The sequence below is a fragment of the Gopherus flavomarginatus genome, chromosome 16 (assembly GCF_025201925.1).
Source record: "Gopherus flavomarginatus isolate rGopFla2 chromosome 16, rGopFla2.mat.asm, whole genome shotgun sequence".
Taxonomy (NCBI): domain Eukaryota; kingdom Metazoa; phylum Chordata; order Testudines; family Testudinidae; genus Gopherus; species Gopherus flavomarginatus.
In genome coordinates, this window is record NC_066632.1 from 3793815 (window position 1) to 3812380 (window position 18566).

Here is an 18566-nt window from a genome sequence, read left to right on the forward strand (position 1 = left end):
AGCCCTGGGCTCCCCAGCCCTGTGGGTGCCCCTCACTCCCGACCCACAGCCCTGGGCTTCCCCCACCTCCCAACTCTGCCGGTGCCCCTCACTCCCGACCCACAGCCCTGGGCTTCCCCCACCTCCCAGCTCTGCCGGTGCCCCTCACTCCCGGCCTGGTCTCCTTCCCCCCAGCCGGACTGGGCAGGACCTGGGGGCTGAGCTGTTCTCAGTGGGTTGCGGGGGCGGGGTGTGTGTGTGTGTGTGACCAGATAGCAAGTGTGAAGAATCAGGGTGGGGGTAGTAGGAGACTATATAAGGAAGACCCAAAAATTGGGACATCTGCTCACCCCAGTTTGGGGGTTCAGGGAGACCACCAGGACTCCTTATATCTGTGTGCGCCCCTCCCCTCCACGCACAGCGAGCTGGGGGGCGGGGCTGGAAGCCTGGAATCCTCCCCCCGCATCTTCTCCGGGCAGTGCTGGGCTCCACGCGGGAATCTTCGTGGGCATCGCCCCTCCCGCCCCCCCGCTTTGCTTGACCAGAGGAGTCTTGGCTGGGGGGGCTCTCCCCATTGCTGCGTCACCTCTGTCCCCAGCACCTGTGCCCTGCCTACAACCTCTGCCCTCCCCCCACCCACTGGCCCTGGATTCAAATTCCTGGGGAGGGTCCCCCAATGGTGCCACCATGGAGCCCCCCCCGCTAGTCCCTGTGTGTGTCCAGGTGCTAAGACCTCCCCCACGCTCCCCCCCTTGTGCACCGTCCCCCAAAAGGCCTTCCAGGAACCCCCCAACCTCTGCCCCATGGCTCCCCTCCCCCACACCCGCCCCCCGTGTCCCCTCGCCCTGACTGCAGTGTCTCCACTCCCCCACCCCCCCAAGAACAAGGCTCAGGCTCTGCTGTGCGCACTTCGTGTTTCTTTCGCGGGCCGCGTGGCTACAGCCCCGACAGGGTTAAATTAAAAACCTCCCGACTCCCCTCCCCCAGAGCAGGGCAGGACCCCCCCCAGACACGGGGCAGGGGGCACCCCAAAGTCCTCGGGGGGGGTGTCTCCCACCCCAGCGCTGCTCGCTCCTGCGCCCTCTGGGCACGGGGGGGGGGCTTAGCCGCACCCCGAAGGGGTTAAAACACAGACCAGTCCACTTCAGGATGGGGGGGCTCTTTGCCAATGGGGGGCATGTGGGGGGTCTCTGGGGCTAGCTGGGGCGCTCCTCCCTTCACCTCAGCCCCCCTACCGTTTCCCACCCAGCGCCGACACGTCTCCTCGGGGGCCAGGAGCAGCTGAGACCGGACGAACTTCATCACATGGGCGACTCCGCCAAGGTCCCAGCCTCCTTCGACACAGCGGGGCGGGCGGATCCCGGAGCCCCCCCTTGCAATGTGGGGGGCCGCCCCCTCCCAGTCCAGAATCACCCCCCAAATCCGGGGGGGGGGCAATCATCACCGGGCCTCCCCCGCGGCCGTGGCCCCCAGCAGAGTCCTGCGCTCCCGTTTGATGGGGCGGGGGGCGGGCGGCGGGGCGGGGGGCTCGGGGCCGGGCCCGGGCCGTGGGGCCGAGGCGGGCTCGGGGGCGGGGGCGGGGGCCGGGGCCAGGTCCGAGGCCTGGTCCCGCAGCAGCTGCCCCAGGAAGTTGATGTATTTCATGGCCAGGCGCAGGATCTCGTTCTTGCTCAGTTTCTTGTCGGGGGGGTGGGTCGGAATCAGCTTCCGCAGCTCCGCGAAGGCCCCGTTCACGTTCTGCTGCCGCCAGCGCTCCCGGCTGTTGGTGAACACGCGGCGGGCGACCTTGTGGGGCTGGTGCCCTGCGGGGGGAGCGACCGGCGCTGAGAGGCAGCCACCTCTGGGGGGGGGGGGGTATCCAGGGACCCCGGCCCCGCAGCGAGATGCAGCCACCTCTGGGGGGGCATTATCCAGGGACCCCTGGCCCGGCAGCGAGATGCAGCCACCTCTGGGGGGGGGGGTATCCAGGGACCCCGGCCCCGCAGCGAGATGCAGCCACCTCTGGGGGGGCATTATCCAGGGACCCCTGGCCCAGCAGCGAGATGCAGCCACCTCTGGGGGGGGTATCCAGGGACCCCGGCCTTGCAGCGAGATGCAGCCACCTCTGGGGGGGGGTTATCCAGGGACCCCCGGTCCCGCAGCGAGTCGCAGCCATCTCTGGAGGGGGAGTTATCCAGGGACCCCCGGCCCCGCAGCGAGATGCAGCCACCTCTGTGGGGGCGGTATCCAGGGACCCCCGGCCTGGCAGCGAGATGCAGCCACCTCTGGGGGGGAGGGGTATCCAAAGACCCCCGGCCTGGCAGCGAGATGCAGCCACCTCTGGGGGGAGGGGTATCCAAAGACCCCCGGCCTAGCAGTGAGATGCAGCCACCTCTGGTGGTGGGGGGGTTATACAAGGACCCCTGGCAGGGCAATGAGAAGATGTGCAGCCTCTTCGGGGGTGGGGCCGGGGGCTGTGTAACAGCCACACGTAACACCACACTGGAGTTTAAAGCAGGATGTCTGGGGACACTGGCCCCGTGTTTCCATGGTGAGTCTGAGCTGGGCTTTTCGAGTGTGGCATCAGCAGGGCCCTGCCCAGCATCGGGGCTGGGAGCCGGACGCCTGGGTTCTCTCCCCTGCTTTGGGCGGGCAGTGGGACAGGAGCTAGTGGTTGGGGGGTGGGGGAGCCCGGACGCCTGGGTTCTCTCCCCTGCTTTGGGCGGGCAGTGGGACAGGAGCTAGTGGTTGGGGGGTGGGGGAGCCCGGACGCCTGGGTTCTCTCCCTGGCTCTGGGAGAGGAGTGGGTCTAGTGGATGGGGGGGCGGGGATCCCGGACGCCTGGGTCCCACCCCGCCAGGGCGGGAGGCACTCACCATCCATGAGCTCGTGCTCCAGGTGGCTGGGCCGGCGCCTGAGGCGGCTGCTGGGGAAGAGGCTGAGGGAGCCGGAGGTGCCAATGTAGACGCTGAGGAGAGGGGCAGAGACATGGGGTGAGGGGCCGGGCCAGGGGGGCACATGGCACCCTAGGGGGGCGGGGTCACCATGCAGCCCCGCCCTCTGTCAATCAGCCCCGCCCTGACACCCCCACCATGGCACATTAAAGCCATGCGGGGGGGGAGGGTCACAGACCCCTAAATCTGCCCCATCCCCCACTCCACCCCTGGTCTGACTCAGGGGATGGGGGCAGGACAGGAGCAGGAGCGAGGCTCTGTTCTTGGGGTGCTGTGGGGGAGGGGTTACCTCTCGGGCCCCCTGGGGGGGTGCGGTATTATCAGCCCTGAGCCTTCTCCCCCCCCTCAAAACCCAACCGGCGCCCCGCCCCCCGCCCCCCAGCACTGACCTGTTGAGGAAGTGGTGGGGGTGGTACTGCGGGGGCAGGAGCGGGCTCTGCAGGCCGGCGAGCGGCAGGGGGGCCGGGGTGGGTGCAGGGGGCAGGGCTGAGAGCTGCACCAGGGAGGGGATGGGGTGCAGGGCCGTCAGCTCGGTGGTGGGCACATCGGGGTGGGGCGGGCGCTTGCTGTGACCCAGGCTGATGACGGGGACGTCGGGGGGCAGCGGGGCAGGGGCTGGGGGGGGCGGGCTCCCCTTGGGGGCCGGGGGCGGGGTAGGGGGCGGGGGGGCTGGGGAGTGGCTAGCGGGCGAGTGGCTGGCAGGGGGTGACGGAGGGGGCAGGGGGCTGCAGGGGGACGGGGGAGTCCTCAGCTTCTCCATCATCTTCCAGGCGCGGTGCGGCGCCTCCGGCTGCGGCCAGGACTCATCTGCGGGGACAATACAGGTGGGGTGAGACCAAGGAGGGGGCCTGGTTCCTGGCCCCTCCCTGAACGCCCCCAGCCCGGTATCCCCCCCTTCCCTGATGGCCTGGACCAGGCCGGTATCCTTCCTTCCCCTCCACGCTGCTCCTGATCACACCATGTTTTTTAAGACAGGGAAACTGAGGCACGGTCCCTGGCCACCAGGCCCCGAGACTCCCGGAGCGATGGGGGCGTGGGCTGCTCCGTTCAGCAGCTGGACTGAAAGCCTGTAGCCTCTTTTATCCACACATCTGCAACCCAGCCCTTTAAACCGGATTAGCTACACTGGGTGCTAAATGCAGTGTGAACGGCTCCACTTCCGTATATGTTGGTTTGGGTCAAACCGACTGCCAAGTGCTAAACCTGATCTACCCAGCTCTGAGCCGGACACCCGCGCCCCAGAACTGAGCACGTTATAGATGTTTGTGGTTCTCTGGCAAAGAAAAATCATTTGTCGTTTTTGTGAATCCGGGAGCCAGAATCAAACTGGTTTCCGGCTGAACAAAGCGTTTCGCTTCGATTTTCAGCGTCTTCCCCCCTCTTTTAAACCAAACCGAACCGACCAACGCGCTCCAGGGGCGGCTCGAACTGACCCGCTTCCTTTGGCAAAGCTCAAAACCTGGTTGGGTGAAAAGTGTCTCCTGGGGCCTCCCAGCGCCTAGGTAAGAAACCCCGTTTACATTCACCCCTTTCGCTAAGCGGCGGGGGTCGAACTCGCAGGTCTCTCTCTGCTGGTCCAATAACAGATTTTTACACCCGCCCCCCAGCCCAGATCCTGGGACCAAGGCGCCCTGAGTCCCCTGGCTGGATGTAACCCGCCAGCCACACCTGCCCCCGCTCCCCTGACACCGCTCCGGCTGTCTCGTGTAGACAAGGCCTGTGCGAGCCGAGGCTCCAGCCCGCCTGCCGCTCCAGGAGCTGGTGTTTTAGCTCGGGCAGTTTTGGGGAAGGGGGATCCCGGGCCCGGGCTTCAGACTGAACTTGGCGTCTCCGCACGCGGCACTCATGGGGGGGATCGTTCACACTGGGGGTTACTGGGGGGGGTTCGTTCACACCGGGGTTACGGGGCGGGGTCGTTCACACCGGGGTTACTGGGGGGGGGGCGGTTTCGTTCACGCCGGGGTTACGGGGCGGGATTTGGTCACACCGGGGGTTACTGGGGGGGTGCCATTCACACCCAGGGTTATGGGGGGTTGTTCACACCGGGGTTACTGGGGGGGTTGTTCACACCGGGATTACTGAGGGGGGCAGGCTCTACCCCGCGGACCCAGTAACCTGCCCGCCCCCAGTTTCGGGCTCCCAGGGGAGGGACCTGGAAAACGGGGACCCGGGCTGCCAGCAGAGGCAAAGCGGGGTGTCGGCCAGGTTTCCACTGACCGGAGCGTTATCGGAGCAGGGCTGATTTCTCCGGCTCAGAAACCGACATCGCGTCTGGAGTCCCCGCTAGCAACGTCACTGCCGGGCAAAGGCATTTGGTGGATGGTAGCGATCAAAGCCCCCTTGTGCCCGGCGCTGCACAGACCCGACCGAGATCAGCTGGGCCAGGCGGGGGGAAATGGCAGCTGCGCTGACCCGGCTGCGGCAAACATCTGAGCCGCAGAGACAGACGGGAGCCTGGGCACCCAGGGAGTGTGTGTGTGTGTGTGTGTGTGTCCCGAGGGGATGTGTGTATGTTTCTGTGATGGAGTGTGTGCAGGTGCATGGGGTATGTGTCTGAGGTTGTGTGTGTGTGTGTGTCCGAGGCGGTGTGTGTGTGTGTCTGTGTGTTCTGCCTGAGTGTGGGTGTGTCCGAGGCAGTGTGTGTGTACGTCCCAGACTGGGTGTGTGTGTGTGTGTGTGTGTGTGTGTGTGTGTGTGTGTGTGTGTGTGTGTAAGACTTCTGTGTGTGTGTGTGTGTGTGTCAAGCTGGGTGTGTGTACAGCACTGGACATGTTTCTATTTACTCTTAACTAGCATTAGCAGTGACATTCCTCTGGGGGGCAGGGAAGGGTCCATCCAGCTCCCACCTGCCTACCCCCATTGACAGGGGCCAGACACACATACCCAGTGCATAGACACACCCATTGCTCACGTACCATCACACACGCACACACACACTGCACAGACACAAACACGTGCCTGTACCTGATGGTGTCTGGAGCTGCGCACGGAGCTCAGCAAACAGCCAGTCACTGCACAGCCGTGAGGTCAAGGCAGTGCAAGGCCCTGCACACGTGGGTACTTGGTGCATGGCCAACCCCACCCAAGCCTACCGCAGGCCGCTGCAGCCCAGCTTCGTGTGGCTCACGCCCAGGTCATGCGCCCAGTTCCCAATTAGTGAACAGCAACATCACAAATCTGCTGCTACCAGGCTGGGCCGTGGGCTGGTGCTTCCCAGCTGCCGGGGTCCCCCTGAGGTGCTTTCACATTTGTCTAGATGCGGTTTGTCCTGATGGCCACCACAAGACCAGCCGCCTTGCAGTAGACAGCCATAAATACGGCCTCAAGTCGGCCACACCAACGAGATGCCCAACCCAGCTGAGTTGTTACACCAGCCATCTGACAACCACTCCAGGGAACCTGGTCCCACCATTTGGCCCTGCAAATGGGCTGAACCCAGCACGGGTGGAACACACACGGTACATATACATATGAAACTGCAGAACTACTGACCATGGTCTGTCATCCATCACTTAAATTGGACTCTGAACCACATGACCAGTGGATTGCTGATGTGATGCCAACTTTTTAAAAAGGCTCCAGAGGCGAACCTGGCAATTACAGGCTGGTGAGCCTAACGTCAGTACCAGGCAAATTGGTTGAAACTATAGTAAAGAACAGAATTATCAGACACAGATGAGCACAGTTTGTTGTGGAAGAATCAGTGTGGCTTTTGTAAAGGAAAAGTCACACCTCACTAATCTACTAGAATTATTTGATGGGCTCAACAAACATGTGGACAAGTGGATATAGTGTACTTGGACTTCCAGAAAGCCTTTGACAAGGTCCCTCACCAAAGGCTCTTAAGCAAAGTCAGCTGTCATGAGCTAAGAGGGAAGGTTCTCTTGTGAATCAATGACTGGTTAAAAGACAGGAAACAAAGGGTAGAAATAAATGGTCAGTTTTCAGAATGGAGAGAGGTAAAGAGCAGGGCCCCCAAGGATCTGAACTGGGACCAGTAACGTTCAATATCTTCATAAATGATCTGGGGAAAGGGGTAAAGAGTGAGGTGGCGAAGTTTGCAGATGATACAAAATTACTCCAGAGAGTTAAGTCCCAGGCAGACTGCGAAGAGCTACAAAAGGATCTCTTGGAACTGGGTGACGGGGCAACAGAATGGTGGACGCCATTCAATGTTGATAAGTGAAATGTGTCACATTGCGAAAGATAATCCCAATCAGCCATACAAACGGACGGGGTCTCAATTAGCTGTTACCGCTCAGGAAGGAGAGTTTGGAATCACCATGGATAGTTCTCCGAAAACAGCCGCTTGATGTGCAGGGCAGTCAAAAAACACCGACCAACCAACCAACCAAAAGAACAATGTTAGGAAAGAGATAGCTAATAAGACAAAAAGTATCATAATGCCTCTATATAAATCCAGGGTCCGCCCCCCCCTCTTGAATCCTGCGTGCAGATCTGGCTGTCCTAGCTCAATCAAGATATGTTAGCACGGGAAAAACTACAGAGAAGGGCAACAAACATGATTAAGGGGCTGAAACAGCTTCTGTATGAGGAGAGATTAAAAAGTCTGGGACTGTTAATCTTAGACAAGAGATGACTAGGGGGATATGATCAGTGTGGAGGAGGTGACTAAGGAAGTGCTATTTACCCCTTCAGCTAACACAAGGGTCACCCCAATGACATGAATCAGCAGCAGGTTTAAAACAAGGATAAGGCAGGATTTTGTCACACAACACACAGTTAACCTGTGGAACTCCTTGCCAGAGGATTTTGTGAAGGCCAATAGCATAACTGGGTTCAAAAAAAGAATGAGATACGGTCATGGGGGATAGATCCAACAGTGGCTATTACTGAAGATGCTCTGGGTGTCCCTGGCCTCTGATGGCCAGAAGTTGGGACTGGGTGACAGGGGCTAGATCACTGCATAATTGTCCTGTTCTGTCCACTCCCCCTGAAGCACCTGGCACTGGCCACTGTCGGAAGACAGGACAATGGGCTAGATGGACCATTGGTCTGACCCCTGTAACCGTTCTAATGTACATACATTGGCACACCCACAAACACACCCACCCACCCACGTGCCCATACACCCACCCACATACTGTACAGGGATTAATCTACGCCAGACACCACGTCCCCCCAACAGCCACCACAGCAGAAGCTCAGGAAAACAGCCAGGAGTGACTCTGCCCGAGCGTGCCCGGTACCCCCTGGAGTGATTCTGCCCGAGCGTGTCCGGTACCCCCTGGAGTGACTCTACCTGAGCGTGTCCGGTACCCCCTGGAGTGACTCTACCTGAGCGTGCCCAGTATCCCCTGGAGTGACTCTACCCGAGCGTGCCCGGTACCCCCAGGAGTGACTCTACCTGAGCATGCCCAGTACCCCCTGGAGTGACTCTACCTGAGCATGCCCGGTACCCCCTGGAGTGATTCTGCCCGAGCGTGTCCGGTACCCCCTGGAGTGACCCTACCTGAGCGTGCCCAGTATCCCCTGGAGTGACTATACTCGAGTGTGCCCAGTACCCCCCAGGAGTGACTCTACCCAAGCATGCCCAGTACCCCCTGGAGTGACTACCCGAGCGTGCCCAGTACCCCCTGGAGTGACTATACCCGAGCGTGTCCGGTACCCCCTGGAGTGACTCTACCTGAGCGTGCCCAGTATCCCCTGGAGTGACTATACTCGAGTGTGCCCAGTACTCCCCAGGAGTGACTCTACCCAAGCAGGGCCAGTACCTCCTGGAGTGACTCTACTCGAGGGAGGCCAGTAACCCCTGGAGTGACTATACCCGAGCATGCCCAGTACCCTCAGGAATGACTAAACCCAAGCGTGCCCAGTACCCCCTGGAGTGACTCTACCCAAGCGTGCCCGGTACCCCCAGGAGTTACTCTACTCGAGCGTGCCCAGTACCCCCAGGAGTGACTCTACCCCAGAGTGCCCAGTACCCCCGGAGTGACTCTACCCAAGCGTGCCCAGTACCCCCAGGAGTGACTCTACCCCAGAGTGCCCAGTACCCCCAGGAGTGACTCTACCCAAGCATGCCCAGTACCCCCAGGAGTGACTCTACCCGAGCATGACCGGTACCCCCAGGAGTGAGTCTACCCAAGCATGCCCAGTACCCCCCAGGAGTGACTCTACCCGAGCATGACCGGTACCCCCAGGAGTGAGTCTACCCAAGCATGCCCAGTACCCCCCAGGAGTGACTCTACCCGAGCATGACCGGTACCCCCAGGAGTGAGTCTACCCAAGCGTGCCCAGTACCCCCAGGAGTGACTCTACCCCAGAGTGCCCAGTACCCCCGGAGTGACTCTACCCAAGCATGCCCAGTACCCCCAGGAGTGACTCTACCCGAGCATGACCGGTACCCCCAGGAGTGAGTCTACCCAAGCATGCCCAGTACCCCCCAGGAGTGACTCTACCCGAGCGTGACCGGTACCCCCAGGAGTGAGTCTACCCGAGCGTGCCCAGTACCCTCTGGAGTGACTCTACCCCAGAGTGCCCAGTACCCCCAGGAGTGACTCTACCCGAGCGTGACTGGTACCCCCAGGAGTGAGTCTACCCGAGCGTGACCGGTACCCCCCAGGAGTGAGTCTACCCGAGCATGCCCAGTACCCCCCTGGAGTGACTCTACCCGAGTGTGCCCAGTACCCCCCTGGAGTAACTATACCCAAGTGTGCCCAGTACCCCCCGGGAGTGACTCTACCCGAGTGTTCCCAGTACCCCCTGGAGTAACTATACTTGAGCGTGCCCAGTACCACCCTGAAGTGACTTTACCCGAGTATGAGCAGTACTCCCTGGAGTAACTCTACCCGAGCACCTTTTAGTACCCTTTCTGGAGTAAGTACCTCTCAGAGTAAGGTCAGTTCTAGCCTGGAGTGACTATCCCTGAGGAAGCTGCCAGCTGCCTCCAGGGACACCATCCTGGCCTATCAGGCCCCTTGCACAGAGATTGGGGATTCCTGGTACCATTCTCATACCAGTCCTGCTGGCACCTGGGTTTCCCCAGGAAGTGGCCACGTGAAGCCCTGCCACACCCCTCTGGGCGGCTGGAGTCTGATCAGTGAGGAGCAGGTGGCTCCAGTGATCTGCTGGGTCTCAGCCTGTTTCCTCCCGGGGAGGTGACAGAACCTTGTCAGCAACGGCACACCCAGCATACCCTGGGCACAGAGAAGGGAAGGAACTTAGTATCACACAGTGAGTCCAGGACACAGTCATAGAATCACAGAATAGCAGGGTTGGAAGGGAGCTCAGGAGGTATCTAGTCCCACCTTCTGCTCAAAGCAGGACCAACCCCAACTAAATCATCCCAGCCAGGGCTTTGTCAAGCCGGGCCTTAAAACCCTCTAAAGATGGAGACTCCAGCACCTTCCTAGGTGACCCATTCCAGTGCTTCACCACCCTCCTCAGGAAATAGTTTATCCTAATATCCAACCTAGACCTTCTCCACTGCAACTTGAGACCATTGCTCCTTGTTCTGTCATCTGCCACCACTGAGAACAGCCGAGCACCATCCTCTTTGGAACCCCCCCTTCTGGTAGTTGAAAGCAGCTATCAAATCCCCCTTGATTCTTCTCTTCTGCAGACTAAACCAGCCCAGTTCCCTCAGCCTCTCCCCATAAGTCATGTGCACCAGCCCCTTAATCATTTTCACTGCTCCCCCCACCAGATCTACCCTCCTAGACCCTACCCTACCCCCAGAGCTGGGGATAGAACCCAGGAGTCCTGATTCCCAGCCCTCCCTGCTCTAACCAGTAGATCCCACTCCTCTCCCAAAGCTGGGGATAGAACCCAGGAGTCTTGAATAGGCCCCTGGGATGCCTGGCTCCACTCCCTTCTGTCTCATAGCGCGGAGATTTGAGGCTCACAGAATCATAGCAACGTGGGGTTGGATGAGCCCTCGAGAGTTCATCAAGTCCATCCCCCTGCGCTGAGGCAGGACAAGGTAAACCTAGACCATTTCTGCCAGGTGCATGTCCAAGCAGTTCTTAAAATCCTCCCTGACGATGATCCCACAGCCTCCCCCGCTCGCCTGGTCCAGAGCTGAACTCCCCCGAGAACTAGAAAGTTTTTCCTAATAGCTGATCTGCATCTGCCCTGCTGCAGATGAAGCCCATTGCTTCTTGTCCTACTTCTGCGGCCATGGAGAACAGTTGGCCCCCGTCCTCTCCCATGTAACATATTTGAGGATGTTCTCAGGTCCCTGCTCAGTTGACTTTTCTCAGGACTAAACGGGCCCCGGTTTTTTAGCTTTTCCTCAGTGGTCAGGTTTTCTAAACCTTTGATCATGTTCACGACTCTCCTGTTTGTCCCCATCTTTCCTGACGTTGGTGCCCACGTCACTTCCGAACTCACGCAAACCATGTTGTCGCAAAGGGGCTAAAGTAGCCGGTTTAAATCCCGTGCCCAGACTGGGCAGCGCCTAGTACCACATGTCACGGAGTCACCGGGCGACGCTCTGGAACTGCTCCCCACCAAGCCAGGCAGGACTTTGGGGAGCCTCCTCTCCCTTGGAGCAGACTTGTTCAGGGCAAGAAGCTTACACGTCTTCACCTCCTGGGTCTCTCCTTGGAGCATTCAGCATCCTCTGCCCCTCTGTGCGCTTCCCACAGCGAGCCCACCCCAGCGGGGTCTTGGGGAAGCCACCGGGTCCTGCACCCCCACTTTGCAGTCAGACGTGACTCTCAGCCAGCCAGTAACACAGAGGTTTATTCGATGACAGGAACAGGGTCTAAAACAGAGCTTGTAGATACAGTGAACCAGACCCCTCGGCCGGGTCCATTCTGGGGGGCAGTGAGCCAGACCCCCACGTCTGCACTTCACTCCTCGACCCCAGCCGGCTCCAGACTAACAACCCCCCCAGCCCCTCCTCTCTGCTCAGCCCCTTTCCCGGGCCAGGAGGTCACCTGATCCCTTTGTCTCCAACACCTTCAGCTGGCACCTTTGCAGAGGAGGGGCCCAGGCCATCAGTTGCTAGGAGACAGAGTGCCAGGCATTTAGGTGCACTGGCCCTTTGCTCTGCCAGATACTTAAGAACTGCCATGGGGACACTGAGGCACCAACACAGTATTCAGAGAAACATTAAGAACATTCCCAGTTCGTCACACCACGCGACACCTAATAAACACAGCCCAACCAAATTCATGATCCATCTTTTTGTAAAATTCCCGGTCACAGCATTTTACAACTCTTGAATTTCACGGTGCCAGATCATTAACTCTGAAATGTCACGGGGGGTGTCACGAAGCATGAATACGTATTTCAAAATGGCATCATATATACATGCAACGTTAGCATTTCTCAAAGAGGGGTCCTGACCCAAAAGTCTAGTAGGAGGGGTCAGGGTATTGTCATCCTCACCTCTGTGCTGCTGCTGGCGGCGAAGCTGCCTTCAGAACTGGGCTCCCGGCCATCAGCTGCCGCTTTCCCACCGCCCAGCTCTGAAGACAGCACAGAAGTAAGGATGGCATCCCGTGACTCCCCTCCCCCAGAGTAGCCTTGTGACTCCCTTTTGGGTCGGGACCCCCAGCTTGAGAAATGCTGCCTGTAGCATAGGGTAAAAGTACACAAAAGAGCAGATTTCATGGGGGAGACCAGATTTCACAGCCTGTGATGTGTTTTTCACAACCATGAATTTGGTAGCGCCCTACTAATAAATAATATACCGCACTCAGCACAGTGGGGCCCTGTGCCAGGCCTGGTGCCCCGTCCCAGGCCTGGGGCCCCTAGGTGCTACCATAATACACCTAATAAATACACTTAGCCCCAATAGGCCAAGTCACTGAACAAATCACATTGATTTCTAAAGAATAAAATACAATCCCACACCACTCCTCATCTGATCTGCAATTGCAGGACCTGTCAAGTGTTTATTTCCAGGCAGTTCCACTGCACATTGGTCCTGACCCAATCCCCGGGACATATTTCCCTCTCTAGTTGCATCTCCCGGCCTCATGGTATTTCTCAAAGGAAAGGCAACTGAAATCAGCAAAAGAGAGAAAAAGAAAAAAAAAACCAATGTTCCGTTTCATGTGGCTGACACCATCTTTTGTCTGGGTGGCGGGGCGATGAAAACGCAGTGAAATAGAGGAAATGGGTTTTGAAAATGCCTTTTCAAATCGATGCAATCTGAGGCAACGTCCAGCCCGATTTGTTTACCGCCCCTGCCACCGAACAAAACCCAGAATAAGAGCTCATTTTCCACAAAAACAATGTACAAGTAGCTAGTTTTTCCAGAAGCAATTGCAGCTGATGGTTGCCAGTGGATTGTTTCTGGTTACTTTGGTTAAATCCGTCTCTGGGCCCAGCAGAGACTGAATTCCCCTGATTCTGCGGCCATGATCACAAGGGGCGGAGGAGCTGAATGAAAGAAGAAAGTCACCCAGGGTGGATCTCTGACCCAACACAGTGACTGTGACCTTGGACAGATGTGAGCCCTGGCCATAGCTTGGCGACTAATGCGAGCTGCTCATTACAAAAACTGGAAGGAAATTTGTGTGTGTGCATGTGTGTGTCGGTGTTTATGTTATAACTACACAGACATTTTATAAGGCAGAACCTCAGCTAGAGTGTATCCTCAGAGCTCCTTGAATCATGGCATTATGAAAAGGTAGCAACTTGTCCCCATATAGCTTCAAAACCACATTGAATTATTACCTTACAATCTGTTATATTATATAGACAGTATGATAGTTTTGCCACTGATTTCAATGGAACTGTGCTTTAATTCTATCTATCTAACTATCTAACTATCTATCTATCTATCTATCTATCCCAATCCACTCTCTCCCTCTATCTATCTATCTATCTATCCTCATCCACCCCCTCTATTCCCATACACTTTCTTTCTTTCTTTCTTTCTTTCTTTCTTTCTTTCTTTCTTTCTTTCTTTCTTTCTTTCTTTCTTTCTTTCCCCATCCACCCCATCTATCTATCTATCTATCTATCTATCTATCTATCCCCTTACACCCCCTCTATCTATCTATCTATCTATCTATCTATCTATCATCTATCTATCTATCTATCTATCTATCTATCTATCTATCATATTGACACAAAAAGATTTCAAACGAAATGTACTAAATATAATTAAATACAAATATAATATTTATATAAGATGCATATCTGTTTCACACATATTACAGACTAATATAATATATAATAATATATTTAATTATATATATAGATCATATGTGTGTATATTATCTATATAGATAGATATCATTATACACAAATAACATATATACATCTTGTATAAAATGTATATTATGGTGTATATCTGTGTATATATTACAGTGTTATTATACATGAATGAATCTATAGACATATTATATAAAATGCACATGTCCGTGCACTGTGTGTATAGATCACACAGCATTACAACTCTCTGTCCACACACTGCACGTAACACACGGACATACACTGTGTGTATAGATCACACAGCATTACAGCTCTCTGTCCACACACTGCAGATAACACACGGACATGCACTGTGTGTATAGATTACACAGCATTACAGCTCTCTGTCCACACACTGCAGGTAACACACCGACATGCACTGTGTGTATAGATCACACAGCATTACAGCTCTCTGTCCACACACTGCAGGTAACACACGGACATGCACTGTGTGTATAGATCACACATCATTACAGCTCTCTGTCCACACACTGCAGATAACACACCGACATGCACTGTGTGTATAGATCACACAGCATTACAGCTCTCTGTCCACACACTGCAGATAACACACGGACTTGCACTGTGTGTATAGAACACACATCATTACAGCTCTCTGTCCACACACTGCACGTAACACACGGACATGCACTGTGTGTATAGATCACACATCATTACAGCTCTCTGTCCACACACTGCAGATAACACACGGACTTGCACTGTGTGTATAGAACACACATCATTACAGCTCTCTGTCCACACACTGCAGATAACACACGGACATGCACTGTGTGTATAGATCACACAGCATTACAGCTCTCTGTCCACACACTGCAGATAACACACGGACATGCACTGTGTGTATAGATCACACATCATTACAGCTCTCTGTCCACACACTGCAGATAACACACGGACATGCACTGTGTGTATAGAACACACATCATTACAGCTCTCTGTCCACACACTGCAGATAACACACGGACATGCACTGTGTGTATAGATCACACAGCATTACAGCTCTCTGTCCACACACAGCAGGTAACACACGGACATGCACTGTGTGTATAGATCACACAGCATTACAGCTCTCTGTCCACACACTGCACGTAACACACGGACATGCACTGTGTGTATAGATCACACAGCATTACAGCTCTCTGTCCACACACTGCAGATAACACACGGACATGCACTGTGTGTATAGAACACACATCATTACAGCTCTCTGTCCACACACTGCAGGTAACACACGGACATGCACTGTGTGTATAGATCACACATCATTACGGCTCTCTGTCCACACACTGCAGGTAACACACGGACATGCACTGTGTGTATAGATCACACAGCATTACGGCTCTCTGTCCACACACTGCACGTAACACACGGACATGCACTGTGTGTATAGCTCACACAGCATTACAGCTCTCTGTCCACACACAGTAGATAACACGTTTCGCTCTGTCTAATAACGGTGCAGACACAATATCCCTGCACACACAATCCAGGCCCACGTGCAGTCAGAGTGAAGTGTCACTAAACCAGAAGCGAGGAAGGGACCTTCGCACCCCCCGAAGCCGATGGTTACAAACATTTCGATCCTCGCTAATTCATTGCCCCGGGAACGTGACAGGTTCCGAGGAAGGTGGCGAACCCCGCGCCGGGGGGACCCGGCGAGATAAAACTGACCAGCCTAGGAGCCCCCCGCAGATCCTCTCGGAATCACGCGAGTTAAAAACGGGGGATTTTTAATGCGGCTGGAAGCGCGGGGATTGAGCCAGACCTCGGGACTCGCCAGCAGAACAACCCCGGTTAACACATGAAACGGGCGAGGAATTTCTCGCCCAGTTCACGCACCCGCAGGCGCTTCTGTTCTGCTCAGGTCACGATGCCTCGAATTTCGAAGCAAACCCGCTTGGGGGAAAGATCCGAACGGGTCTCGTTTTAGCCTTTGCTCCTGGCCAGATTTCCGCCGCGGGCCGGTTCTCCCAGCAGGTGCTAAGAACAATCAGCTCCCGAAACTCACCGCCGAGCTGGAGCAAAAGCAGCGCCCGAAATACCCCGAGGCCAGGGACAATGTTCCCTGCCCGGGCCGGCTGGAGGGGCACGGAGGTGCCGCTGCACCCGTGAGACAGGACGGGGAACATTAACCGCGGCGCGTTTCCCAAACCCGCCTCGGAGAGCAGGAAACCTCCCGCTTTCTTCGGGTTTTAGCTCAAGCTGCCCACAAACAACTCACCAGAGAAAGGGGGAAGCAGCCCCGGGAGCTCGCAGGCCTCAGCGCAGCGGGGGATTTATTTTTTTTTGGAGGGGGGGGTTGTTTAAATAACCCCAAAGGTCCCGTATTTCAACTCTCCACCCTTCGCCGCTTGGATTTGGGGCACCGGCTCCAAGCGATTCCCGTTTGAGCTACAGGAACAGGCCCTAAACTTGCCCCCTGAAATGCACAACCCCGCACCAGCCCCCGGGTAACCCCCCCTGAACAGCCCTCGGCAAAAACACCCGATCTTGCCCCCTCCCTCCACGAACGATCCTTCCCACCCCGCCAGCCAATTACCCTGGGAGCAGGTGGCTCGCTGGGATGTGCCCCACATTCCCCCCCCCCGGCTGAGCCTGACCCCTGGGGGGGTGCAGGGGCCGGGCCCCAGGACGGTGAACGAGGGAGCCCCGAGAAGCGAGCGCGCCCCTAGCTGGGCCGGGCGCCCCGGGACGCGCCTTACCCCACAAGTGGGCCACATGCTCGTTCCCGGCCACCATGCGCAGGGTCCATGGCCTGGGGCGCGAGTCTCCGTCTCCTCGGCGGGTGCTAGGGTGAAACTTTGGGGTTCTTTTGGGGGGGGTTGGAGTCAAATAGGCTGAAGCGTCTTTCCCGGCCTCAGCTCCCCCCCATCTTACTTGCCAGCCCCCCTCGCCCACACAAGCCACCGCTCGCTCTGGGGCCACTAAGATTTGAAGAAGTCTGATCCACGCCCCCGCCCCCCCCCCCGCCCGGCGAGAGGTTTCCTGCTCGTTGGACTGGGGATGTAGCTGCTGCTGGCAGATAAGAGGCAAAGGGCCGCCTGTGCCGCGCTGATAAGGAAACCCAGAGTCAGACGCAACCTAACGGGAGACTTGGAGTGAAAACAAGAGGAAACCGGCGTGTGGAACATAACCCACAAACAGGAGCGTTCACAGGGGGAGCTGGGAGGCTGCAAACCATAATAACCTCGGATCTGGGGAAAGGGACCCCCCCGGCCCGGCCCGATTTGGGGGTTCCCTAAAGGCACTGGGCGCCCCGCCTCGCTCCAGAGTGATCGGCGAGTGGGAGCCAAAGGTCAAGGCCCTGAAATCCAGGATCGGGTCCCCGGGAAAAGCCAAGAGGTTGGGGGGGGGGCAGACAGTCTGGTCAATAGTTTGGGAATTAAATCCCAGGCTGCGGTTGCAGGGACCTCACGGGATGGCCTGTCACCAGCGGGGGCGGGAGAGACGCCGCAGGCAGCAGGAGCTGCAGTGGAGAAGGCGCTTGCACCGGGGGGGGGGGGAGTGTGTGGTGGTGAAATCTCCCTGTCTGGCAGCAGGCTGGGACTCAGGACTCCTGGGTTCTATTCCTGGCTCTGCCACTGGGACCTGGGCAAGTCATAGCCCTGTTCTGTGCCTCAGTTTCCCCTCTCCTCAGCCACTATATACTGTAAGCTCATTGGGGCAGGGACTCTGTCTATGCGGTACCCGCTCTGAGGGGGCACCAGTTTCGGTTTGGGGTTATAAAAATAGCGTAAGAGACTCAAACAGGAGTGAGGTGCCTGACCTCCACCCTGTGCATCAGGTACCAAATGGCACTGGGGGTCTGGAAATCCCTCCCAATAATCATCATTATCTAGCCTCTTACCGAAACAAAGACGCTGACCTACCCGTCTGTCCATGCTCTCCATCCTCCTACACATCTATCTACAGGTTGCCTGACCCTTCCCATCAAAAGATCCTGTACTCCACAGCATCTGACTTTGCCAGACATTAAGCCCTCGGCCTGGAGTTTTCCAGGTGGGAGTTTGCCTGGCGCTGTTTGTTTTGGAAAGTTTCAGCTCTTCCAGCTAGGGAACAAAACAGTGATGGCGCTACAGTTAAAATAATTCCTATCCCCACTTATTTAAGAAGCTCTAGCGCCCCCCCTGTGTTGGAGCAGGGCTCTGCACTTTGACAAGGGTCACCCTGGGATCAGGGAAGTGCCTTTTGTTGGCCCTGTGGAAATGTGCCCCAATGAGGCCAAGTTAAAGAGCCTTGGGGGGGGGGGGGAATCAGCTTGCACATGCTCAGTAGAGGCTTGTTGCAGTTTGGGGGCGAAGGGCTCCCAGATTCCACGCTCACTGAGCATGCTCCAGCCCAGAGCTGCCGGGCCTGAGCTGGATTTTCCCAGCATTGCTGCTGCGGGCAGGGCTGGGCCCTGGAGCAGGAGCCTGTATCTCCTGTGCCCTCTATGCCCCTGCTGAGTGTGTCAGTTGG

General features: G+C 56.9%; 1 protein-coding gene and 4 long non-coding RNA genes across 14 annotated transcripts; 1 reads left to right on the top strand and 4 right to left on the bottom strand.

Moving 5' to 3' along the window:
* Positions 1–879: 879 nt before the first annotated feature.
* On the bottom strand, positions 880–4760 carry LYL1 (LYL1 basic helix-loop-helix family member). Its single transcript, XM_050925446.1, has 3 exons — positions 3302–4760; positions 2835–2926; positions 880–1781 (listed from the first exon to the last, which is right to left on the bottom strand). The coding sequence occupies exons 1-3, from the start codon at positions 3673–3675 to the stop codon at positions 1420–1422; spliced, it is 828 nt and encodes a 275-aa protein (XP_050781403.1). The 5' UTR covers positions 3676–4760; the 3' UTR covers positions 880–1419.
* Positions 4761–5637: 877 nt separating this feature from the next.
* LOC127035493 (uncharacterized) lies at positions 5638–9564 on the bottom strand. Of its 4 annotated transcripts, XR_007769822.1 has the most exons (4): positions 8753–8845; positions 8631–8647; positions 8490–8559; positions 5638–8315 (listed from the first exon to the last, which is right to left on the bottom strand). It is a non-coding gene; the product is annotated as an uncharacterized LOC127035493 (long non-coding RNA). The 4 variants fall into 4 exon arrangements; XR_007769820.1 differs by lacking the exons at positions 8631–8647; positions 8753–8845 and adding an exon at positions 9525–9564 and having other exon boundaries at positions 8490–8610; XR_007769821.1 differs by lacking the exons at positions 8631–8647; positions 8753–8845 and adding an exon at positions 9103–9117 and having other exon boundaries at positions 8490–8610.
* LOC127035497 (uncharacterized) lies at positions 8755–9839 on the top strand. Its single transcript, XR_007769827.1, has 3 exons — positions 8755–8853; positions 9522–9556; positions 9594–9839. It is a non-coding gene; the product is annotated as an uncharacterized LOC127035497 (long non-coding RNA).
* Positions 9840–12740: 2901 nt separating this feature from the next.
* LOC127035494 (uncharacterized) lies at positions 12741–17276 on the bottom strand. Its single transcript, XR_007769823.1, has 2 exons — positions 16811–17276; positions 12741–12887 (listed from the first exon to the last, which is right to left on the bottom strand). It is a non-coding gene; the product is annotated as an uncharacterized LOC127035494 (long non-coding RNA).
* Positions 14117–15173, bottom strand: LOC127035492 (uncharacterized). Of its 7 annotated transcripts, XR_007769815.1 has the most exons (5): positions 15080–15173; positions 14870–14942; positions 14734–14800; positions 14604–14664; positions 14436–14534 (listed from the first exon to the last, which is right to left on the bottom strand). It is a non-coding gene; the product is annotated as an uncharacterized LOC127035492 (long non-coding RNA). The 7 variants fall into 7 exon arrangements; XR_007769818.1 differs by lacking the exons at positions 14734–14800; positions 14870–14942 and adding an exon at positions 14117–14330 and having other exon boundaries at positions 14468–14534; positions 15074–15173; XR_007769817.1 differs by lacking the exons at positions 14734–14800; positions 14870–14942 and adding an exon at positions 14317–14398 and having other exon boundaries at positions 14468–14534; positions 15074–15173.
* Positions 17277–18566: the final 1290 nt, after the last annotated feature.

Coding starts and splice junctions, on each gene's coding strand:
- LYL1 (XM_050925446.1), bottom strand. CDS start 3,675: ATGATGGAGAAGCTGAGGACTCCCCCGTCCCCCTGCAGCCCCCTGCCC. Junction 2,927..3,301: donor CCCCACCACTTCCTCAACAG/GTCAGTGCTGGG, acceptor CCCTCTCCTCAG/CGTCTACATTGGCACCTCCG. Junction 1,782..2,834: donor GGAGCACGAGCTCATGGATG/GTGAGTGCCTCC, acceptor CTCCCCCCGCAG/GGCACCAGCCCCACAAGGTC.